Source organism: Rattus rattus, chromosome 2, assembly GCF_011064425.1.
Source record: "Rattus rattus isolate New Zealand chromosome 2, Rrattus_CSIRO_v1, whole genome shotgun sequence".
Lineage (NCBI taxonomy): Eukaryota > Metazoa > Chordata > Mammalia > Rodentia > Muridae > Rattus > Rattus rattus.
In genome coordinates, this window is record NC_046155.1 from 91,989,801 (window position 1) to 92,012,119 (window position 22,319).

Consider the following 22,319-nt stretch of genomic DNA (forward strand, 5'->3'; position numbering starts at 1 on the left):
ACAGAGCAACAGGGTGACAGGTAAGCCTGGTGGCCGCCAGGGGCAAAATCGGCAGTGAACCTAGGTGTGTCTTGGATCAAAATCTGTCTTTCTAACAGGTACTGGCATCTGAAAAGTCGGTGCAGCGTGTTTCTTGAAGGCAGTGCTGCTCGGAGCCATGGGGCTGTGGAGGGCTTCTGTGGGGGCCTTGCTTGGTGCTCAGCATCCTGAGAGTGCGGAGGCTGGGAGGGCACAGGTGATTAGTGAGTCTGGCCGGCCTACCTGAGCATGGCTTCATTTCCCTATGCGGTGTCTGGCAGAGGCGTAGTGAGGCATGTGTCTTACCTGTGGCTACAGAGGTTATTCTAAGCTGCTCGGTGGTTTGAGGTTTCACGAGGGCGTCGTAGTAGTTTTGAAGCTGTGCGTCCCTGTTTCTCTTGAGGCCTTCGTGCCATCCTCCATGTGATTGGCAATTGGGAACAGAGCCCGTCTATCCAAACAGTGTCCGAAGCGACTCTGGCAGAGGCACTTTAGGCTGCCTAGGTGGCTCCCACTGCTAGGCCAGAGAGATCTGGGGCTCCAGTGGCAGTTTCATGGAGCCCTGGACAAGGGATGAAGAGTTAACAAGCTTCATAAACCATGCAGGTTGCTAAGCACCGGACTCAAGATGGCCATGCTCATCTGGTGGCCTGAGCTGACCCATGCCTGATTCTGGGATGTCTCTCCTATTCTCATCTGAAGCCAAGGTTGCCGTGGTCCTGTTGTTTGTGCTGAGGGATAGTTACCCACACTGGCCCTCCTTCCTTTTTCTGGGCTCAGCACATACTCCAGCCCCAGTAGCAGCCCAGACTACATCTTGGTCTTTTAGTTGAGTTGGGAGTCAGAGGAGGTAAAATGTAGCCTCTGATTCAGTGCCATCCATAGGGTTCCTGGGTATCAGGGCTTCCTTCTCTGTGTTGGGAATCTATCCATTTGTCTGTCAGAGGGGAAACTCACCACAGCTATATCCAGAGATTTTTGGACTTTCTGCCTTCCTAAGCTTCATGACAAAGGGGACAGAGTTCTCAGAGGAAGAGAACTGTCCAGCGTGCTGGTCATCACCAAGAATGCATTGTAACCACCTGAAGAGTTAGTTTTGAGTGTTGCTTTCTGGACCCCCTGAAACTCCGACGTTCTACCCACTGGCCACGCCCCAGCCCACATCAGGGTAGTTAAAAGTCCCCCTTTGTAGTTTGGATTTGTAGCAAAGAATGCACCTGTGCCTACATTTGTTTTATTAAGGCACAAAAGCCTCATTCTGTTTCCTTTTCCTCAAATATTATATTTCTTACACCCTTAAGCACAGCTGGAGAATTTCATTTTTCAGAGCTGGGTATAGGCTACAGGTATAGTGGGATCATAACTGCGTTCTGATCATTATTATGAACTATTTTGTACACAGTGAAACTGCCTAGTTAATTAAAATAAAAATATATCATTTCTTTATTATTGAATTAGGAAAGAATATAGCATAATGAAAAGGCCATGGTTTTGTGTGTGTGTGTGTGTGTGTGTGTGTGTGTGTGTGTGTGTGTGTGCCACACACACGTTGAAAGGTCAGAAGACACTGCATTGGCAGCCCTCATTTTCCAGCTTGTGTGAAGCAGGGCGTTACTGTTGTCTGTGACTGTGCTGTACAGTGCAGACTAGTGCTGTGTGTGCTTCTGGGGATGCTATTGTCTCCCTCCACCTACCTACCTGCTGCTGTTCCGAGGTTACAGATGCTTCACAACGCACCCAGTGTTCTGTGGGTTCTGGGAATTTGAACTGGGTCCTCATGCTTGCATGGCAAGTGTTTTACCACTCAGCCATCTTCCTGGCCATGAGGACATGGTTTTAAAGGCAAATGGACTTGGGTTTCCATTTGCCACAGGCTTGGATAATTTAACTTCCTTTTTTATTGGATATTTTATTTATTCACATTTCAAATGTTATCCCCTTTCCTGTTTTCCCCTCTGCAACCCCCTATCGCCTCCCTTTCTTCTATGAGGGTGCTCCCCTACCCACCCACTCCTGTCTCCCCACCCTGGCATTCCCCTACACTGGGGCATCGAGCCTCCACAGGACCAAGGGCCTCCCCTCTCACTGATGCCCAAGAAAGCCATCCTCTGCTACATATGCAGCTGGAGTCATGGGTCCCTCCATGTGTACTCTTTGGTTGGTGGTTTAGTCCCTGGGAGCTCTGAGGGGTTTGGCTGGTTGATATTGTTGTTGTTCTTATGGGATTGCAAACCACTATAATTTAACTTCTTGGAACCTCAATCTCCCCAATAAAATGTGGACAAGACCGATTCTTAAAAGTTGATTTGATGACTGAATGAGATATCACGTGTGGTGGCTGGTTGGAGAGTGGTGTTAATCAGATGCCAATTTCTATCACACTTCTTAAGGGCAAGAAACATAGCTATTTAACTTTTGAGACAGACTATCCTGAAACTTGATATGTAGCTTAATGTGGTCTTGAACTTGAGATTTCCCTGCCTCAGTCTCCCGAGTGCTAGAATTACAGACTTACATCATGGCCTCAACTCTCTTACCACACTGAGTGAATGACCATGGCTTTGAGATCTGTCTTTCCAGGCCACTAGCTCCATAGGGAAACCTCTGGTCTCTGTTTCTGGAGACAGAAGACCCATCTCTTTGTGTTATGGTTCCCTGTGTCTCAAGAATAATGTTTTTGGTTGTGAAAATAAGTGACCAAGCCTGTGAACTAAATTAATTCAATAGTAAAAACACACAGTAAAAACAGCTGGGCTTGGTGACACACATCTGTGATCCCAGTACTCTGGAGGTGGTGGCAGGAGAATGGATGGCAAGTTCAAGGCCAGCCTGCTCTACACAGAGGAATCAGGCAGGCCGAGGCTACATAGTAAGGCTCTGGCTTTAAAAGCTCCACATCCCTCATGTAGTTTAGTTGGTTGAGTGTCTCCATAGCATGCATGATGCCCTGGGTTTAATCTCATTGGCGCTGCATAAATTAGGCATGGCATCATACACTTGTAATTTCAGGGTCATTCTTGGCCCCATTTTGAGTTCAAAAAGAGCCTGGGCTACATGAGACTCTTTTCTCAAAACAAACAAATGGGGGTGAGGGGTCCTTCTCTTCAATATAAACAAACACTATAAGGAAATAGCATTTTACATATGACACAATTTAAATATGTAAATAGTGAATCTTTGAGCAGGGCAGCTGTCCTCCAGCCTTGATAGTTAGCAGCCCCACCTCAGAGGATTAATCCCCCACCTCCAGCCCCCCCTCAGCCACAGTCTGGTTTTTGTTTTGTTTGTTCGACACAGTTTCTCACTGTGTAGCTGAGGTGGCCAGAAGCAAACCAGTTGGCAATTGTTCTGCCTTGATCTCTCAAGTGCTAGGATTACAGGTGTGCCTGGTCCACCTGACCTTCTGACAAGGATGATAGGTCGTGTGGTTGTCATTTGGCTAACTGTCCTCTCTTGTCCTGCCTCAGGGAGTTTCCCTGACGCTCTACTGCTAAGGGCACGTGAGAAGGGTTGTCTAGTCTCCTGCTGCACCTAGTCTCCCTTCTTCCCTTTAACAACTTAGTACAGAGAATGGGGGTGATCACCCATGCTGACGGTCAGGTAACAGCAGCTGAGCCTTGTCTGTGAGTGTGAGTGTCACCTCAGGATGGCTTTCTCCCACCATTCACAAACTGCCAGGTGGCTTCTTCTTCTAAAAGTGGCTGTGAGTGCAAGGAGTCCACACGGAACATACCAGCAAAAGAAACCCAATTATCCAATCTTGTAAAAACCACCAGCCATCCTTTAATGCCAAATGTGGATTATTTCCGTGTGCAGACATATGAGCAGGTAGTTAAAATGCACCGCGATGCTTATTAAACTGGAGTTACTAATTAACTGATCCTAGGGGAAATCAGCCCTGTTTCTCCAAAGTGGAACATTTGAGCAGGTTTGAAAGGATGCATAGGAGTTTATCTGAAAAGGACAGAAGCAAAAACAAGTATTTCAAGAAGGAACAGCATTTTCCCAGACAGAGCCATGCAAAAGTTTGGCTGTTCCAGCGACAGCAGAGATACTCGGCATGCCAGAGATAGACAGCATTTGGCAATGAAGCTAGGGCTGAGACTGGAGGGAGGTAAGGCCAGGTTAAAAATGAATACCAGACAAAGGCTTTGTCCTTAAGGCCAGAAAAGCAGATGATGTGTCGTGAGGCCTTATTGGAATCATCTTTCCCGCTTTGATGTGTGACTGTTTCTAATATGTGAGGACTTGGTACCGGGAGTCGGGAGTTCTGTGAAAGTAACTTTCAGCACTCGGAGCAGCTTTCTGTTCTGAAGGTGGCTCTGTCTAGTAGATGGAGTCATCTGACAGCCCAGATGGTGCCACCTGTGGAGAGTGTCGGCCAGCAGGAAAATACCCAGGGGATTCGGATATAATTCTGCCGCTCAAATCTTAGTGTTTTCTGTGATGTTGTGGATTTTCCAGATAGTAATAAAGAGCTTTTTCTGTAAAGCCACTCCAAAAACGTGGTGGTTAAACCAAATTTCTTTGGCGTGTGGCTCTCCAGGTTGGTGATATGGACTGGAATTTTCTGGATAGTCTGGGCTGAGTTTGGCCAGTCTTGGCTGTACTCCCGTGTCTTTATTGGATTGGTAGAGCACTTGGTCTGGCTGGTTTAGGGTGGCCTTATAAGGAATGCTTGAGATAACCACGGCCTCTTCCTCAAAGCCTGATGTCTCTCAGCAATCTGAGTCCCAGGTTCAACTTTTCACAGAACAGATGGAGCATTCTAGGAGCAAGAGGAGAGTTGCACAGGTCCCTGAGGTCTAGTCACAAATTCAGTGGATGGAGATGAAGAGTACGCTCTCTCCTTGGTGTGTGTGTGTGTGTGTGTGTGTGTGTGTGTGTGTGTGCGCGCGCGCGCGTGCACGCGCATGTACAGTGTTCATGTATGTGTGGGTGGTATGCACATGTGAAGATCACAGGCCAACATAAAGTGTCTACCTCAGTTCCCCTCTATCTTATGAGTTGAGACAGGATTTCTCACTGAACCTGAAGCTAACCCAATTTGGTTAGGCTAGTTGGTCAGAGAGCTCCAGGAACTCGTTTTTGCCCCTCTTTCTCCCCACTGAGCCATCTTCCCATTCCCAAGAGTCCATTTGATGTTAGGATCACAAGAGAGGCCAGGCCAGTGGTAAACGCCTTTAATCCCAGTACTTGAGAGGCAGAGGCAGAGGCAGGGGCAGAGGCAGAAAGGCAGGGGCAGAGGCAGAGGCAGAGGCAGAGGCAGAGAGAGGCAGAGAGGCAGAGGCAGAGAGGCAGAGAGGCAGAGAGGCAGAGAGGCAGAGGCAGAGAGGCAGAGACAGAGAGGCAGAGGCAGAGGGGAGAGGAGAGAGAGAGGCAGAGAGCAGAGAGGCAGAGAGAGAGGCAGAGGGAGAGAGGGAGAGAGAGAGAGAGAGAGAGGGGGAGAGAGAGAGAGAGAGAGAGAGAGAGAGAGAGAGAGAGAGAGGGAGAGAGAGGGAGAGAGAGAGAGACAGAGAGACAGAGGCAGAGGCAGAGGCAGAGACAGAGGCAGAGAGGCCGAGATACAGAGGCAGAGAGGCAGAGGCAGAGGCAGAGGCAGAGGCAGAGGCAGAGGCAGAGGCAGAGGCAGAGGCAGAGGCAGAGGCAGAGGCAGAGGCAGAGGCAGAGGCAGAGGCAGAGGCAGAGGCAGAGGCAGAGAGGACCTCTGTGAGCTCGAGGCCTACCTTGGCTGCATAGTGAGTTCCAGGCCAGCTAGGGCTATATAATGAAAGTGTGTCTTTAAAAAACAAAAGGGATCACAGGAATCCTCTCCAGGAGAGGAAGAGGTTGTGGCACTTTCTCAGTGTGCTCCATTCTTTATCTGCTTTTCATCATACCGTGGAGAGGATGTGAGAGACATTCTCAATTCAAAGTCAGCATTTAAGGAGGACTATGTTTTCTCAAATATTATTTAACTTAATTCTCCTGGCAACCCTAGTGTGTGTGTGTGTGTGTGTGTGTGTGTGTGTGTGTGTGTGTGTGTGTGTGTGTGTGTGTGTGCTATAGCACACATGTAGAGGTCAGAGGCCAACCTGAAAGAACTGCTTCTCTCCCTCCGTCTGTGCGTTCAGAGGTTACCGCGAAGGTTGTCAGGCTTGGCTCCTTTCTCCACCGAGCCTGTCTCTCTGTCTTTTTGCCACAGGATCTTGCTCTGTAATCCCCACTGCCCTTGAACGTGCGTTGCTTGTGCCTCAGATTCCCTAAGCACTGAGAGTATAAATGTGCGTCTCCATTCCTCTCTATCAAAGGCTCTCATTTTTCTTGTTTCTTTTACATACAATGAAATGGGAATAGGTGAGTCAGTTGAGATGAGGCACCTTGCCCGAGGTCACTGGGTGGCCAACGCGATATTTGCGCTTGCATTTTTCTGGGTGCCTTGTAGAGCACTTGCCTCTGTAGCGTTCTTCTCTATGTTGATGGGAAGAGAGAGAAGACCGTTAGAGCATTATTACAAGTCCTGTTATTACCAGTTCCTTTTTACATCAGCCTCCTCCATGAACACAGATACTTTTCCCTCTTCCCATTCCCAGAGCTTGGCTGTTTTAGAATGGGTCTGAAGAGTCACGGTTGTCTCCAGGGTGGCAGCCTCCTGCTGCCTGTGTAGTTTAGATGTCCACTATGCTGAGGAATGTGTTGGAAACTGTTGTATTCCTTTGGGAGAGGGAGTGAGTCGGGCTGTTCACAGGTGATGCATGTAGTGTACCTAACCTGGTCTAGGACTGTAGGTGGAAACAGCCCAGCAACAGGACTCTAAGCCCCAGAAACAGACTTGTTGGTTAAACCAAGAGATAAATACCTCCTACGAGCAGGCAGAACAGGTGGATGTAGATCTTCCTCTTGCTAGAGAACTTCTGGAAGCTCTAGCTTTGAGATCTCTGAAGTAATCTGGGTAACATGGTAACCTTAATGACTACTGCTGTCCTCTGGGCTATGCTAACCCTTCCAAGACCAGGAACTGGGACCTTGAGCTGTAGAATGAGGAACTGGAGCAGCAGGAGGCACCTGATGGTCAGAAGGAGAGAGGCCTGAGCTTGCAATGGCCTGGCTCCTGCAGAGGAGAGGAAGATAGATTAAGTAAAGACTGGAATGAGAAGAGGCTAGTCCGGTGCTCTGTAGGGCAGGCCTCTGATAGGATGGTCATGTTCATGGTAACTGCAGGCTGTGCTACTGAACAGGGATCACAGGGGGTGTTGCCCATATCTGGGTGCTGGGTAGTAGAAAGCCTCCTAGGCCTCATTATAACCTGCTCTGTTGCCTTGACGCCACTGTCTGTCTTTCCCCGCTAGAGCTCATCTCCTGCCCTGGATGTCAGCGCATCTATCTTACCAGAGATGTAACTGAACATATTTTTCTTCAGTGCTTTAATCCTGGGAAACCCACAATGGCCAGGGTAAGTCAGGACAAGGAAATTTACAGATGATGGTTTACAGAAATTGATGAGACCCCTGTCTATAGGTCTAGCCTCTGTCCCTGACTTGTGACTCCACTACCAGCTATTCTTATCCATCCATCTGTCCATCCATCATCCATCTATCCACCTACCCATCCATCTACTCACCCATCCATCCACTCAGGAGGAAATAAAAAATGTTCAAATTGGGAGAAGCAGAGCAATTCTCTCCTATGTGAAATTACATGCTTTGAGTGGAAGGTGAAGGTATCTTAAGGCACATTAATCTATTTCAGTGTTTTCTTTTTTTCATGGCTCTTACTGAAAGCATCAGTACCAGGCCTTTCTTTATCTTCCTCCTACGTTGAAAATTCACACACCAGCTTAGATGTAATGGGCTTTTAATCTTGTCTGTGATAGTTCAACCTTTCCCCCCTGTTTCTGAATTTTGCATTACTTACCGACTAGCTTGCCTTCTCTCTCTCCTGGCATAACCTTATCACTGCATTTCATTCATTTACTAATTTATTTCCTTGCTCTGCATCTAATTCCTACTGACTGTCTTACACTCTGGGGCTTATGGTACTAAGCAGATAAACTCCTGCATTCGACTTCTAAGATGTTCATAGGAAGATTCGTCAATCTTTCTGGGTTAGTGGCTTCTATGAATTGGGCATGGATTAGGTAGATCGTTGGTCTGCGTATTCATAATAGTTTCCACCAGACCTAGCATTACATCTGCCGATAAAACAACCAACATTTGGTCGAGGTGAGGAGGAGGTGTTAGGTCAGGCAGACTCCAGGTGTGAGGCATAGCCCTGAAGCTGGCCCTGTGAAGCTGGCCCTGTGAAGCTGGCCCTGTGAAGCTGGCCCTGTGTGCTCTCTGGCCCTGCATGTTCATCACCCTGGATACGCTGACGTTTTAGGCCTTCTCCCCTTTGAAGAAGTCGAATGCTCTGCTTTTGCTTGAGTTTTACCCTTCCCCTCATCTACCTCTGCCATTGAGGAATCAACAGCCATTTCCTATCGGTGAGAAAGTTCCCAGCCATTCTTAGGCCTAGTTCTTGGAAACCTCCTTCTGCAAATGTCCATAGCACTTGTCATGTGCTATTTATTGTCCCAGCATTAACCATCTAAAGGGTGTCACCCTGCCCATTCTGTGCATGCCTTAATGGAGAGCCTTGGTTTACTGGTTTTCCTTAGCTTTAGTAGAGGATAGCCACTGTCCATTTAGTCACAGAGGGTGCTTTTCTGCACAGACCGAGACAGGCAGCCCTCCCGTAGACTGCTCTCCTCAGTCCTGGTGAAACAGTCCATCAGGACCCTGTTCCCTAGAGCACGCTACTTGCAGCCGCAAGCCTCCGCAGTGAGACGGTCACTGAGTTTTGGACTCTCTGCTTCCAGAGCTGCTCTGAGTGCAAGGAGAAGCGGGCGGCGCACATCCTCTGCACGTACTGCAACCGCTGGCTGTGCAGCTCCTGCACGGAGGAACACCGGCATGTCCCAGCCCCAGGGGGCCCACTCTTTGCAAGGGCACAGAAGGGATCCTCAGGTACCAGCCCCCTACCCTGCTTCTGTGTGGACCCCTCAGGTGCCTCAAGAGTAGCTCTCTGACCTCCTTTCCCAGTCAAGGGAGACAGTGGGGATGATTTTTGAGTCTTTTGGAAAGGGAGAATGCCTCCTGCAGAGTCAGAGGGGTGACTCACTCCCGTCTTTCACTGGAGGGCTGGGGGTGGGGGAGATGTGGGGTGGGTGTGTGTGGGTGAGCTGGTGCTCGGAGCATGGTCTTGAATCATGGAAGCTAATCGAGCTCCTACCTTCTACTTCTATTTAGAGCGATATGTCCCCCACAGAGACTTAACAATCCCGTCCACTCTTGTCCTTTTGTCCATCCTGCACTGTTTTATGCAGCAATCTTTTAGGAAGTCTTCTTTGTCTTGAGGAAGAGGTTTTATGTTTGTCAAGCCCACGGGAAGCAGAGTTGGTTGCTAGCCTGAAGCCCAGCAAGGCTGAGTAGCTGGTCTTAGCTCCATCAGCACAGAATCCTGGTTCTGACGTGGCTCGGGTGGCTTGGGAGGGTTTCCCATTGTGCCAGAGAGGCAGGGCAAGTGCTCTCTTCACCTCTGCCAGGCAGAGGGACTTAGGCCGAGAGTGGGAGGTTTCTGGGCAGCTGAGCAAATCTGTCCAGGCTAAGCTTGACTTCTTCCCTGTGCCCTGAGTCTCACCAGTCCCAAGAGAGACCTCTCCTGTTCACATCTCCTCCCTCAAGCTCTGTGCCTGTGCCACATCCCTCAAGGGCTGAGCCTCCAAGGGCTCAACAAAACTTACAGAAAGGTGTTCACGAACAGAAGCTCACATCTTCTATCTCCTCTGACAGGGGTCAACGGCGGCTCTGGGGACTTCGCCTTGTACTGCCCTCTGCACACACACGAGGTGCTCAAGCTCTTCTGTGAGACATGTGATGTGCTCACCTGCCACAGCTGCCTGATGGTGGAGCACAAGGAGCACAGGTGGGGCTGCCGGGCTGTCTGAGTGGGGATGGGAGGCTCTGCATTGCTCTCTGTGAGAGTTCTGGCCTGCGAGGTACCAAAGCCCTCTCTCTCCCTGATGCAGGGAGGGTATGGTGGCATTCTGCAATCCCAGCACTTGTAGGGCTGAGGCAGGGTGGGGTGAGTTTGGGGGACAGTCCAGGCTACATAGGGAGCCAGAAGATAACTTGATTATACAGTGAAACTCTCTCTCAAGAAACAAAACAAAACACAAAGCAATCCTCTCTGCTAACCCAACCTGCAGCACGGGCTGAGGTGTCTCCTCTCTCGTGGGACTTATCTAAATTCCAAGTCTGATGGACCGAGAGACTTCGGTGCTGCCTTTGACTCAGTGTGTGATCCCGGCCTCTGAGGCTGAGAGTTCACTGTGCTCAGGGGAGGAGCCATAACTCCTCAGCTCTTGCCTTGTCTCCTCTCTTAGGTGCAGACATGTGGAAGAAGTTCTACAAAACCAGAGGATGCTTCTGGAAAGCGTGACTACCCAGGTGGCACATAAGAAGTCCAGCCTGCAGACATCGGCAAAGCAAATCGAGGACAGGTAGCCCAGGCCATAGCTTGCTAGTGCTGAAAACATCTGCTCTTTCACCTCTGGCAGATAAGCCTGTGTAGCCCTTTATGTGGAGGTCTCAATACCAGTGAGGTGTGTGTGTGAGCTATCGGTCAGTGACTGGGGCCAGGCCATTTCAGGACAATCAGAGTTAGTATGGGCCAAAGTTCTGTTCTTTATGAATCAGCTGGAAATGGGTACTTGAGAGCGAGCATGCACAGTCCATAGACTCTGGAGAAGGAAGTGCTATTTACTGTGCGATAGCAACAAGTTAGTTATGACCTGTCCATTCTTGTTTCCCATGTAAATATGTAAGTGGCATGTTATCACTGTATGCTATCACTGGTATTCGGAAGAGTAGGGATTGGGAACCACTGGGTTGGGAAACATATTGTTTGGTTGTAATTCTTTTTTTTATTGGATACTTTTTATTTACAGTTCAAATGTCATCCCCTTTCCAGGTTTCCTATCCATAAACCCCCTTCTTCTATGAGGGTGTTCCCCCACCCAACCACCTACCCATTCCTGCCTCCCTGCCTTGACATTCTCCTACACTGGGGGGTGCAACCTTGGCAGGACTAAGGGCTTCTCCTCCCATTGGTGCCCAACCTCTGCTACATATGCAACTGGAGCCATGAGTCTGTCCATATATACTCTTTAGATGGTGGTTTAGTCCCTGGGAGCTCTGGTTGGTTGGTATTGTTGTTGTTATGGGATTATAAACCCCTTCAGCTCCTTCAGTCCTTTCTCTAACTCCTCCAACAGGGACCCTGGTCTCAGTTTAGTGGTTGGCTGCGAGCATCTGCCTCTGTGTTTGTCATGCTCTGGCAGAGCCTCTCAGGAGACAGCTATATCAGGCTCCTGTCAGCATGCTGTTCAGCAATATTGTCTGGGTTTGGTGGCTGTATGTATATGGGCTGGATCCCCAGCTGGGGCAGTCTCTGGATGGCCTTTCCTTCAGTCTCTGCTCCAAACTTTGTCTCAATATCTCCTCCTATGAATATTTTTGTTCCCCCTTTTAAGAGGGACTGAAGCATCTGCACTTTGGTCATCCTTCTTCTTGAGCTTCATGTGGTCTGCGGATTGTATCTTGGATAATCCGAACTTTTGGGCTAATATCCACTTATCAGTGAGTGCATACCATGTGCGTTTTTTTTTTTGTGCTTGGCTTACTTCACTCAAGATATTTTCTAGTTCCATCTATTTGCCTATGAATTTCATGAAGTCATTGTTTTTAATAGCTGAGTAGTACTCCATGGATACATTTTCTGTATCCATTCCTCTGTTGAAGGGCATCTTGGTTCTTTCCAGCTTCTGGCTATTATAAATAAGGCTGCTATGAACATAGTGGAGCATGTGTCTCTGTTGTATGTTGGGGCATCTTTTGTGTATATGCCTAGGAGTGGTATAGCTGGGTCCTCAGGTATTGGAATGTCCAATTTTCTGAGGAATCTCCAGACTGATTTCCAGAGTGGTTGTACCAGCTTGCAATCCCATCAACAATGGAGGAGTGTTCTTCTTTCTCCACATCCTCACCAGCATCTGTTGTCACCTGAGTTTTTGATCTTAGCCATTCTGACTGGTGTGAGGTGGAATCTCAGGGTTGTTTTGATTTGCGTTTCCCTGATGACTAACGATGTTGAACATTTCTTTAGGTGTTTCTCAGCCATTTAATATTCCTCAGCTGAGAATTCTTTGTTTAGCTCTGTACCTCATTTTTAATAGGGTTATTTGATTCTCTGGAGCCTAACTACTTGAGTTCTTTATGTATATTGGATATTAGCCCTCTATTGGATGTAGGATTGGTAAAGATCTTTTCCAAATCTGTTGGTTGCCATTTTGTCCTATTGACAGTGTCCTTTGCCTTACAGAAGCTTTGCAATTTTGAGAGGTCCCATTTATCAATTCTTGATCTTAGAGCATAAGCCATTGGTGTTCTGTTCAGGAAATTTTCCCAGTGCCCATGGGTTTGAGGCTCTTTCCCACTTTTTCTTCTATTAGTTTGAGTGTATCTGGTTTGATGTGGAGGTCCTTGATCCACTTGGATTTAAGCTTTGTACAGGGTGATAAGAATGGATCGATTTTCATTCTTCTACATGCTGACTGCAGTCAGCACCATTTGTTGTAATTCTTTCAGTTAAGGCTTCTCTTCATTTTACCAATGAGGAGACAGAGGCTCAGAGAGTTAGGTGACTTACCTGAGCTAAGGACTGTGGTAACCACAAAGCCTATAACCTTTATCTGTTAAAGATTCTTCATGAGATAATAAATGAGGCCCTTAAAGATATGTAATTAATTGATTTAGTACTTCACAGAAATGTGCAATTGAACATTTTCATCACCCCCAAAAGAAACACCAAATATGTCATTGATCATTGCCCTTAGATACCCACTACCCTTAGTACTACGAGTCTCAGTACTCCACTCTTGGGCACTCTCTCTCCCACTTCTTGGAGCACCTTCCTTTTGGACAATATGTCATATGAAATCGTACACATATATCCCACTGTGCTACCTGGTGAGCTACTGGGTGGGCTTGACTGCGGACTTGAGGTTTACCCAGAGGAAGCCCATTTAGACCAAGGGGTCTGGGAGGGACACCGAATAGGGCTGAGGAAAGGTCTCCTTTTCTTTGGTACCTGCTTGTCCCTGACTCAAGGTACCCCAAGTGCTTGCTGTCTCTCAGCAAGCAGGAATGGGATCCGCGTGTTCTGTCTCATCATGTTTCCAGGATTTTCGAAGTGAAACATCAGCATAGGAAGGTGGAAAACCAGATCAAAATGGCCAAGATGGTCCTCATGAATGAGCTGAACAAACAGGCCAATGGACTCATAGAAGAGCTTGAGGTATGTGTGTGCACCTCAGGAGCAGAAATGTGTGTGCATGCAGATATGCGGCCTTTGTAGCAACCTCAGTGCACACTGTATTTTAAACTTTCTGGTCTGTATGCAAGAGATGTAGACATTCATTCATTCACTCACTTATTCATTCATTCATATTTTGTATTTATCACCATTCCACATTTGTTTGTAAAAGTCTCTTACCATCTCTTCCCCCATTCTCCATCAGCAAACAGCTCCAGGCTGTTTTCAGAAGTTCTCTTGTCGGATGCCATCAGTGTTCATACTGATACACAGTGGTCACTAGACTTCCCAAATAGGTCCACAAACGACACTGGGACTCTGTCTTTTCTCTGTGTACCAGGGCATTACTAATGAGAGAAAGCGAAAGCTGGAGCAGCAGCTACAGAGCATCATGGTTCTCAACCGTCAGTTTGAGCATGTGCAGAATTTCATCAATTGGGCTGTCTGCAGCAAAACCAGCGTCCCCTTCCTTTTCAGCAAAGAGCTGGTAAGAGGAACCCTGCCCCTCCAGCTTGTCGGAAAGCAGATCAGAATAGAGCTTGCATCACAAGGGGGAGGGACCATCCTTGGAAGTGTATGGTTTGGGGAGGAAAGAGGAGTAAGATAGTAGGTCCAGCAATCTGTCTCACGCAGCCATGGTTTGGGGTTAGTAAGACAATGTCATTTTCTACCAAGTTCCATAGCCCAAGGGACCCAGTTTTCTCGCTTTCTTCCAGATATCCTAGCAAGGAAGACCTGTAGTTCTCATGGATTCAGATAAAGTCCTGGGCACACTCAGTGTGCAGAGATCTCACAGAAGTCTACTAGGTCTAAGTTGAGAAACAGGAGAAAAGCAGGTGTTGGAGAAGATTTAAAGTCTTGGGCTTGGGAGGATGGTGATACCCTGGAGAAGGAGGAGGTGTTTGTTTGTTTGTTTGTTGACAGAGCCTTGTTAGGTAGCTCTGTGCAGTCCTCAAACTTGAGATCCTCCTGTCTCTTTTCCCTGAGTGCAGCACTCCAGGCCGGAGGAGGATGAGATTTGGGAGGGGGTTGTATTGACTCTAAGGTGACTGGAAGGTATCTGAAAAGGGATGTGGAAAGAGCTGGTCTGATGGAGGAGTCTGAAAGTCAGAAGGAGATCGGGGCTGGAGATTAGGATGTTGTGGCAGTTACTGGGACAATCACCATGGCAGCATCATGGAGGAGAGGAGAGATCTGAAACTAGGGCGTGCCATCATTTCTATAAAAGGGAGAAGGCTGAGGAGCACACCTAGAGTCTAGAGGTCAGGCAAAGAAGCACAGTGCGCAGATTTCAAAAGAGCTCTAACTGAAGTGTCTGCTGGCCGTACTACAGAAGTGAGACAGGAAGGACAGGGACAGGCTGCCCCAAAGCTGTAGTCCCAAGGACTCTGGTGATTGTTTTTTTTTTTAATGTGCATTGGTGTTTTGCCTGCACGTATGTCTGTGTGGGAGTGTCAGATCTTGGAGTTACAGACAGTTGTGAGCTGTCACTGTGGGTGCTGGGAATTGAACCCTAGTCTTTTGAAAGAGCCATCTCTCCAGCCCTGCCTGGCGATCTTATAAGGAAGTTGCAGCAAAGTAGAGTCAGAAGTCAGATGAGGAGCTTGGGCATGGGAGGTGGGGGTCAGGAAGGGAAGGGAAAGGAGACAAGGATGGAAAGCTGGGGGGGACCTTTGCCTTTTGTAAGCCTGGCAGACTTTTGCACTTACATGTGGGAGAGGTTGACAGTAAACAGGTGGGTGGGGTGCACTCTGAGAAAGCTGGCAGAGTGCGAGGCTGGCTGGCCTCAGACAAGGGCAGTGCACACGGTTCAGGGTACAAAGCAGAGGGATTGGCATTTCGGAGAATTTGGATTTTTGTCATTTCTGAGACAGGGTCCAGGCAGGCTTCAAACTCACTTTGTAGCTCAGCATGACTTGAACTTTTGATTCTCCTGAATTGTATTATGGCCGTGGACCACCATGCTGGGCTTCTGTGGTGCTGGGTATTGAACCTAGGGTTTCCTGTACACTGGCAAACTAACTGAGCTACATCCTCCGTTCCTGGAGCACTTGCTTTTTGTGGTCTGTTTTTCCCCCTGTCAGTTACAAGGTGGTAGATAATAAAAAGGTTAGAGAGAGGGTGAAATGTCAGGGTGAACGACCTAGCATGGAAGCAGAAGCTGATAAAGAAGTTCCCAAGTCTGAGGGAACCCTCCAAGGGAGCCCCTGAACTAATGTTCACTTACATGGTCTTAGACCAGGCTTTAGGATGCCTGGATTGACCTGAGGTTAGCACTGGTAGTGGGGAGAGACTTAGGACACTGTCGATATGGGACCTGAAGGTAATGGGGAACTGGGAAGCCTGTGGACTGTAGGAGAGGCACTCGCAGAGATTGGGGAGCATGTCTCAAGGCAGTAGGAGTGCCTTAGAGTCAGGAAGTGGGTTGTAGGAGTTTATGGCCTCCTGGGTAGAATGAGTCCAGGTGATGAATGTGTAGGTATGGGGACTGAACTGGAGCAGATGGAAATTGATTGGCATTAGAGAAACCAAGAATGATACAAGTAACTATGTGCACGCAACAGGTTGCATTATGGGATATATCTGTATTTGCGTACATATATGCATGCAAAAACAATGATGAAAAAGAAACCATGGTGAGTGGTGGTAGTGTACGCCTTTAACCCAGCACACTTAGGAGGCAGAGGCAGGCTGATCTCTGTGAGTTCAAGGCCAGCCTGGTCTATAGAGCGAGTTCCAGGACAGCTAAAGCTATACAGAGAGACCCTGTCTAAAAACCAGAAAAAAAGGAAACCCAAACCCAAACCAAAAAAAGGTGTAAATTTTAAGGAGAGCAGGGAGGGGTATATGCAAGGATTTGGAGGGAGGACAGGAAAGGGAGAAATTTTGTAATTAAAATATAATCTCAGAAACAAACAAAAGAGATCAAGACTAGGAACTGGGACTAGAGCTAACTGTAGAGTATTTGCCTAAAATGTTCAAAGCTCTGGGTTGATACCTATCACACCGTAAACCAGATGCGGTGGTACGAGCGGGAAATGAGAAGTTTAAGGTCTTCCTTGGATAGGTAATAGATTTGAAGAAGACCTGGAATATGTGAGACCCTGTCTCTAAAAGAAACCAAACCTAAAAAAATAAATCAAAGACTTAAGAGGTCAAGATGTCGATTGGGACATATCTGGAAGCAGATGGCAGCAGGGTGTGACTGGATACTTGCCAAAGCCCTAAGTTATGGGAGAGTATGGAAGGCCAGCAGGCAAGAGCCGCGTCAGAGGAAGATGGCAGCCGGGTGGGATGACAGGCTTTACATGCTGGCAGAAGCAGAGCCATGGCTAGCTCAGACAGGGTCTGCACAGCTTTGAAGGTAGGTGACGGTGGGATGAATGGAGCAGCCTGACTATTAGAAATCACTTGTAGCCAGGAAGAGATATGAGTGCAGGGGTTCCAGAGCTTTGGAAAGAGAAAGAGCACTGTCTGGGAAGATTGGGAGATCCTGGGGACACAGAACTGAGACGGTGGAGGATGACTAGGGACCAGAGGGACACGACCTGGGCCCTTTAACCTGTCCAAAGCAGGAGAAAGTAGGACTTGCCACGCAGGCACACACATCTAAATCTGTGACCTTGGCTCTGTTGCCAGATTGTGTTTCAGATGCAGCGGCTGCTGGAGACGAGTTGTAACACAGATCCTGGCTCTCCTTGGAGTATCAGATTCACTTGGGAGCCCAACTTCTGGACCAAGCAGCTGGCTTCCCTTGGTGAGCTGTGGCCTTTGGCCTGGGCATAGGCAACCTGCTGTGCTTTCTCAGTGGGTCAGCACACGCCTAAGAAAGTGCTGTGTGACTGCCATTGATCACCAAGCCAGTCAAGCCTTTTCTTCAGTAGAAGTGTGTGGGGGTGGGGTGGGGTAGGGGTGTGTGTGTGTGTGTGTGTGTGTGTGTGTGTGTGTGTGTGTGTGTGTGTGGTGTGTATATGTGAGGGGGTGGGGGAGGAGTTGGGGGTAGGGTGGGGTGGGGCATGGGGCAGGTAGGTAAATAATGGCACCATGGGACTCTGCAACACCACCTGAGATCTTAGCTTCTTGTTCTGGGTGAATGTCGCTCCTTTCATCTTGGTGGTTTTATTGTGGGGTAGGGGTGGGTGGGTGGGGTGACAAGACAGTGATGTTCCTTCTCCTGAATGCTGTTTGGCAGTTCAGGTGAACATGTCTCTTTGCTGACATGGGGCATGTGTGTGTGGTACAAGCTACACACTCCTCCTTTCGGGGTTGAAGTACAAACAGAAGATTGATGGCTGTGTGCACTTTTCTTCTCTGTTGCAATTTCTGTCTCTAGGCCTAGTGTAGACAATATGAAGATGTGCTTGTTGACAGCCTAATGGCTTCTTAAACCAGCTACCAACTGCCACTTTGATTTGAGGCTGTTGATCTTATCGTGATTTTTGGCAAATCAACGATACTAGATTTGTTTTTGTTTGCTTGTTTGTCTGGACAGGTCGCATGTAGCTTAGGCTGACTGAGGGTGGCATTGAACTTGTAGCTCTCTTGGCTCTACCTCCCCTCTTGAGCGCCAGGGTTACAGTGTGCACCACCATATCCAGTTTATGGCTCTGTGACCCGAACCCAGGTCTTTGCACAGGTTGGGCCACCAGATGAGCTAGGTTTCTAGCCCCAGATTTAGGTTCTTGCTGCCCTCTCCCATTTGATTTAATTCCGCATTTGCCCTAGGCGATGTCTGGTGCTGAGCACTAAAGGACCAAAGGTAAATCAGACAGCTCCTTGGTCTTTTTCTCAGCAACCCCAAGGGCAGTGCTGGTGTCTGCCACCAACCTGGCATGGGTCTTGTATTACGTTGTGCAACAGTTTCCCAGATGTGTGCCTAGAGGCTCTCTGTGTACCCTTTACTATTTTCCAATATTCTTCTTCCCCAACCCTATGTGGATTCCTTTAGCGCGTCTCCATTGGACTGTTAGACTAAAGAGCAAGTGGATTTCCCAATGGGGTTGAAAGGTTGATCATTTAGTAAAGGGTGACCCAGTTCCTCAAATACCCGTGGCCCCCTAAAGCAGGCTCCCGAAAGTGTCCCTCGCAGCATTGTTGACCGAGTCTGGGAGATCAGGGGGAATAGAAAAGAACAAAAGGGAGCAGTCGTGTCTTACCTTCGGGAATCTCTCTATTCTCGACCTCCAGGCTGCATAACCTCTGAGGGTGGACAGCTGACTCGGGCAGATGCTGCGTCTGCCGCTTATGGGAATTTACAGGGGCAGTCATCCTTTTATCAGAGCCACCAGGCCCCCATGGCTCAGCAGGAGGCGCTCAGCCATCCCTCACACAAGTTCCAGTCTCCAGCCCTGTGCTCCTCATCTGTCTGCTGCTCCCACTGCTCCCCAGTCTCGCCTTCCCTCAAAGGCCAGGTCCCCCCACCCAGCATCCACCCCGTTCACAGTTTCCGGCAGCCTTCTGAGATGGTGCCGCACCAGCTGGGGTCACTGCAGTGTCCCACACTGCTGCCCAGGGAGAAAGAGCCAGCCTGCAGTCCTCACCCACCCAAACTGCTGCAGCCCTGGTTGGAGCCACAACCTCCTGCAGAACAGGAGAGTACATCCCAAAGGCCAGGACAGCAGCTGGTTTCCCAGCCCGTGTGCATCGTTCCTCCACAAGATGTGCAGCCAGGGGCTCATGCCCAGCCCACCATACAGACACCCTCCATCCAAGTTCAGCTGGGCCACCATCAGAAGCTGAAGCTCAGCCACTTTCAGCAGCAGCCGCAGCAGCAGCCACCACCCCCACCACCCCCACCTCCGCCCGCCCCCCAGCATGCACCTCCACCCTTGCCTCCGTCCCAGCACCTGGCTTCCAGTCAGCACGAGAGCCCTCCTGGGCCTGCCTGTTCCCAGAATGTGGACATTATGCACCACAAGTTTGAGCTAGAGGAGATGCAGAAGGACTTGGAACTTCTCCTGCAGGCCCAGCAGCCTAGCCTGCAGCTGAGTCAGACCAAGTCTCCTCAGCACCTGCAGCAGACCATCGTGGGGCAGATCAACTACATCGTGAGGCAGCCGGCACCCGTGCAGTCCCAGAGCCAGGAGGACACCCTGCAGGTGAGCTGTCATCCCAGGACTTCCCCTGGCATCCAGGTTCCTCCATCAAAGAGTGGTCTTCAGTTCAGCCCTCACATTTGAAAGCTACCCCGACTCTCTCTGCTCAGCAAAGCTGTGGCAGACATAGTGGTGCACGGTCTGTATAGAGGTCTGGGCGCAGTGTTCTTTACAGTGGCTTGGCTTAGCCCTATCCCCAGGGATGACATTGGGGATTTCGTCCATAGATAGTACCTTTGAAAACAAAAAGATACTTGCGAGGGGCGAGGAGAGAAAGAGAGGGAAAGAGTGGGGGGAGGAGAAACGAGAAAAGTGGGGAGGGGAGAGGGGAGAGAGGGTGAGTTGGGAGGAGAAGGGGGAGGGGGAAAAGGTGAGGGGGGAAAGAGAGCAGAAGGAGTTGGTTTATGTAGAAGGTAGGGGCTTAGCATCGGGCATCTTCCCTCATTGCTTTTTGCCTACCACCACCACCACCACCACCACCACCACCACCACCACCACCACCACCACCACCACCACCACCACCACCACCATCACCATAACAGTCTTATAGAACCTGGGTCTTGCCAATTTGGCTCAACTGGTTGGCTAGCAAGCCCCAGGGACCCATTTGTCTCCATATTCCCAGCACTGGGATTATCAGCTCCCACTGACCTTTCTTGACTTCTTTTTATGCGGGTTCTGGGGACCTGAGCTCAGAGTCTCAGGTATAAGCACCATGGTAAGCACCAGTGTGACTCAAGCCCAACAGATGGTACTGTCAGAGTGGTGCTGAACCCCTGCCAGAGTCAGGATAAAGGGCAGCGATCTCTGCTGTGCCTGTGCAGTGTTTAAAACTCCCTTGCTGGGAACTTAGGCAAGCTTAGTGGGGAAAGTGGGAGAGCTCAAGGAGTGGAACGAGGGTGGCATCAGACATCAGTGGGTGGCACTTTTACAACATCCCAAGGATAGTTTAAACTTTATTTCATATCTGCAAAGCTAGATATGCTCTTTTTGTACACATGCAGAATATCACGTCAACAGCTGTGTACTGTAGGTGGTGCCACCCGTAGCTTGTAGATGTGGAGTGGGGTTGGTAAGGGCCAGCAGTTTGCCTAGAGACCATACAGTGTTGAGAAGAGGCGCTAAGCCTGGGGTCTGGGTCTGCAGATTTGTCTTTAATGCCACAGAAGAGGCTGGATCTCTCCCTAGGGAATGCTGGAGTATCGAATGCTGACCCTGCTTTCTCACTGAAGATGACTGAGTTTGTTTACTGCTTTGGGATCTTTGCCGTTCCACGTCTTAATTCTTAGTTACTGACTTTTCTCTAGACCTCCTGGCCAGCCTGTTTCCCCACCCCTGGCCACATTTCCCACGGTGCTATCCCCTTTAACTCCATGATTACTCATCTTCAGAGAGGCTCTGGAGACTTTTGTTTCATCGTAAAACATAAAGCTTCACATTCATGCTTCCTAGATAATGTCTCCGCTGTCAACTCCTGAGGCCTGGTTCCTCTGAAGAAGTAAAATAATCTCTGTTGTGGCAGAGCAGAGTGCAGGAGTCAGAGAGGGCCACAGGCTGACAGAAGTACAGACTGTGACAGACTTGATGCTTTCTCGGTGGTACGTTGTGGAGTGCTTGCTATCAGGCACAGACTCTGGGCCTGAATCCTAGCACTGTAACAACTGACAGTGAAATAAACCCAGATCCAAACCACACTAACCAACCAGCTAACCAACTAGCCAGCCAGCCAACCCAGAAGCATGTGTGATGGTTGTTAAAGTGATTAACGAAGTTAGCTCAAAACTCGCGCACGCGCGTGGTGTGTGTGTGTGTGTGTGTGTGTGTGTGTGTGTACATGCATTTGTCTGTGTGTGTGTGTGTGTGTGTATGAGTGTGCATATGCATTTGTCTGCATGTGTTTATATAGGCCAGAACTCTGCTTTAGTTTCTTTTAAAAGATTTGTTTATTTCATGTATGTGAGTGCACTGTCGCTGTCTTCAGACACCAGAAGAGGGCATCAGACCCCATTACAGATGGTTGTGAGCCACCATGTGGTTGCTGGGAATTGAACTCAGGACCTCTGGAATTGCAGTCAGTGCTCTTAACCACTGAGCCATCTCTCCAGCCTTCTGCTTTAGTTTTTGAGATAGGGTCTCTCTCCTCTCCTCATCTCTCAGAGAGGATTTCTTTGTGTAGCCCTGGAACTTACTCGGTAGATCAGGCTGGCCTCAAACTCACAGAACTCTGCTTGTCTCTGCCTCCTGAAATCAAAGGCATGCACCACCACAGGGTGGCTAGGCTGACTGGCCTATGAGCCTTTCTCTGCTCTCTATGTTAGCTCTGGAGTTCATTCCCAAGTTTTATGTAGGTTCTGGGATCTGAACGCAGGTCTTCTGCTGGTATTCCAGGCACTTTACTGACTGTGTCATTTCTCCAACCCAGACTATTTTTCTTCTTGAGAAAATTTAAGCCATTCAATGTGTATAAAACAGCTACAAAGGGTAGGGCCCATTAGTCCCTTAGTATTCTCTTTGGGGAAATCCATCCAGGGTTGTTATTTCTTTTCTAGGTTACAGAGGAACCACCAGCATCTGAGGGCCCAAAGCCAGCTCTACCTGTTGACAAGAATACTGCTGCTTCCTTGTCCCAGACATCTGGGGAAGAAACTCCTCACAGTGCCCCTCCAGTGGACGGCAGCTCCCAGCATTCTTCTCCGAGTGTGGTGAGAAAGGTACTAACAGCCTGACGTGGGATTTGCTGTCAGCCCTGACACCAGGCAACTAGAGAAGGGTGATGGGATTCGGGGAGGTGTGTCCCTGTTCCAGCCGGGGAAG

General features: G+C 48.9%; 1 protein-coding gene across 1 annotated transcript in view; it reads left to right on the forward strand.

Moving 5' to 3' along the window:
* Positions 1-22,319, forward strand: part of Trim66 (tripartite motif containing 66) — a 54,555-nt gene that overhangs the window by 14,285 nt on the left and 17,951 nt on the right. Inside the window, exons 2-10 of the mRNA XM_032892939.1 lie at positions 7,347-7,450; positions 8,855-9,002; positions 9,828-9,960; positions 10,421-10,537; positions 13,278-13,392; positions 13,751-13,897; positions 17,050-17,167; positions 18,598-19,508; positions 22,055-22,216. Of these exons, the coding sequence (XP_032748830.1) occupies positions 7,347-7,450; positions 8,855-9,002; positions 9,828-9,960; positions 10,421-10,537; positions 13,278-13,392; positions 13,751-13,897; positions 17,050-17,167; positions 18,598-19,508; positions 22,055-22,216 (1,955 nt within the window). The remainder of the gene's footprint in view (positions 1-7,346; positions 7,451-8,854; positions 9,003-9,827; positions 9,961-10,420; positions 10,538-13,277; positions 13,393-13,750; positions 13,898-17,049; positions 17,168-18,597; positions 19,509-22,054; positions 22,217-22,319) is intronic.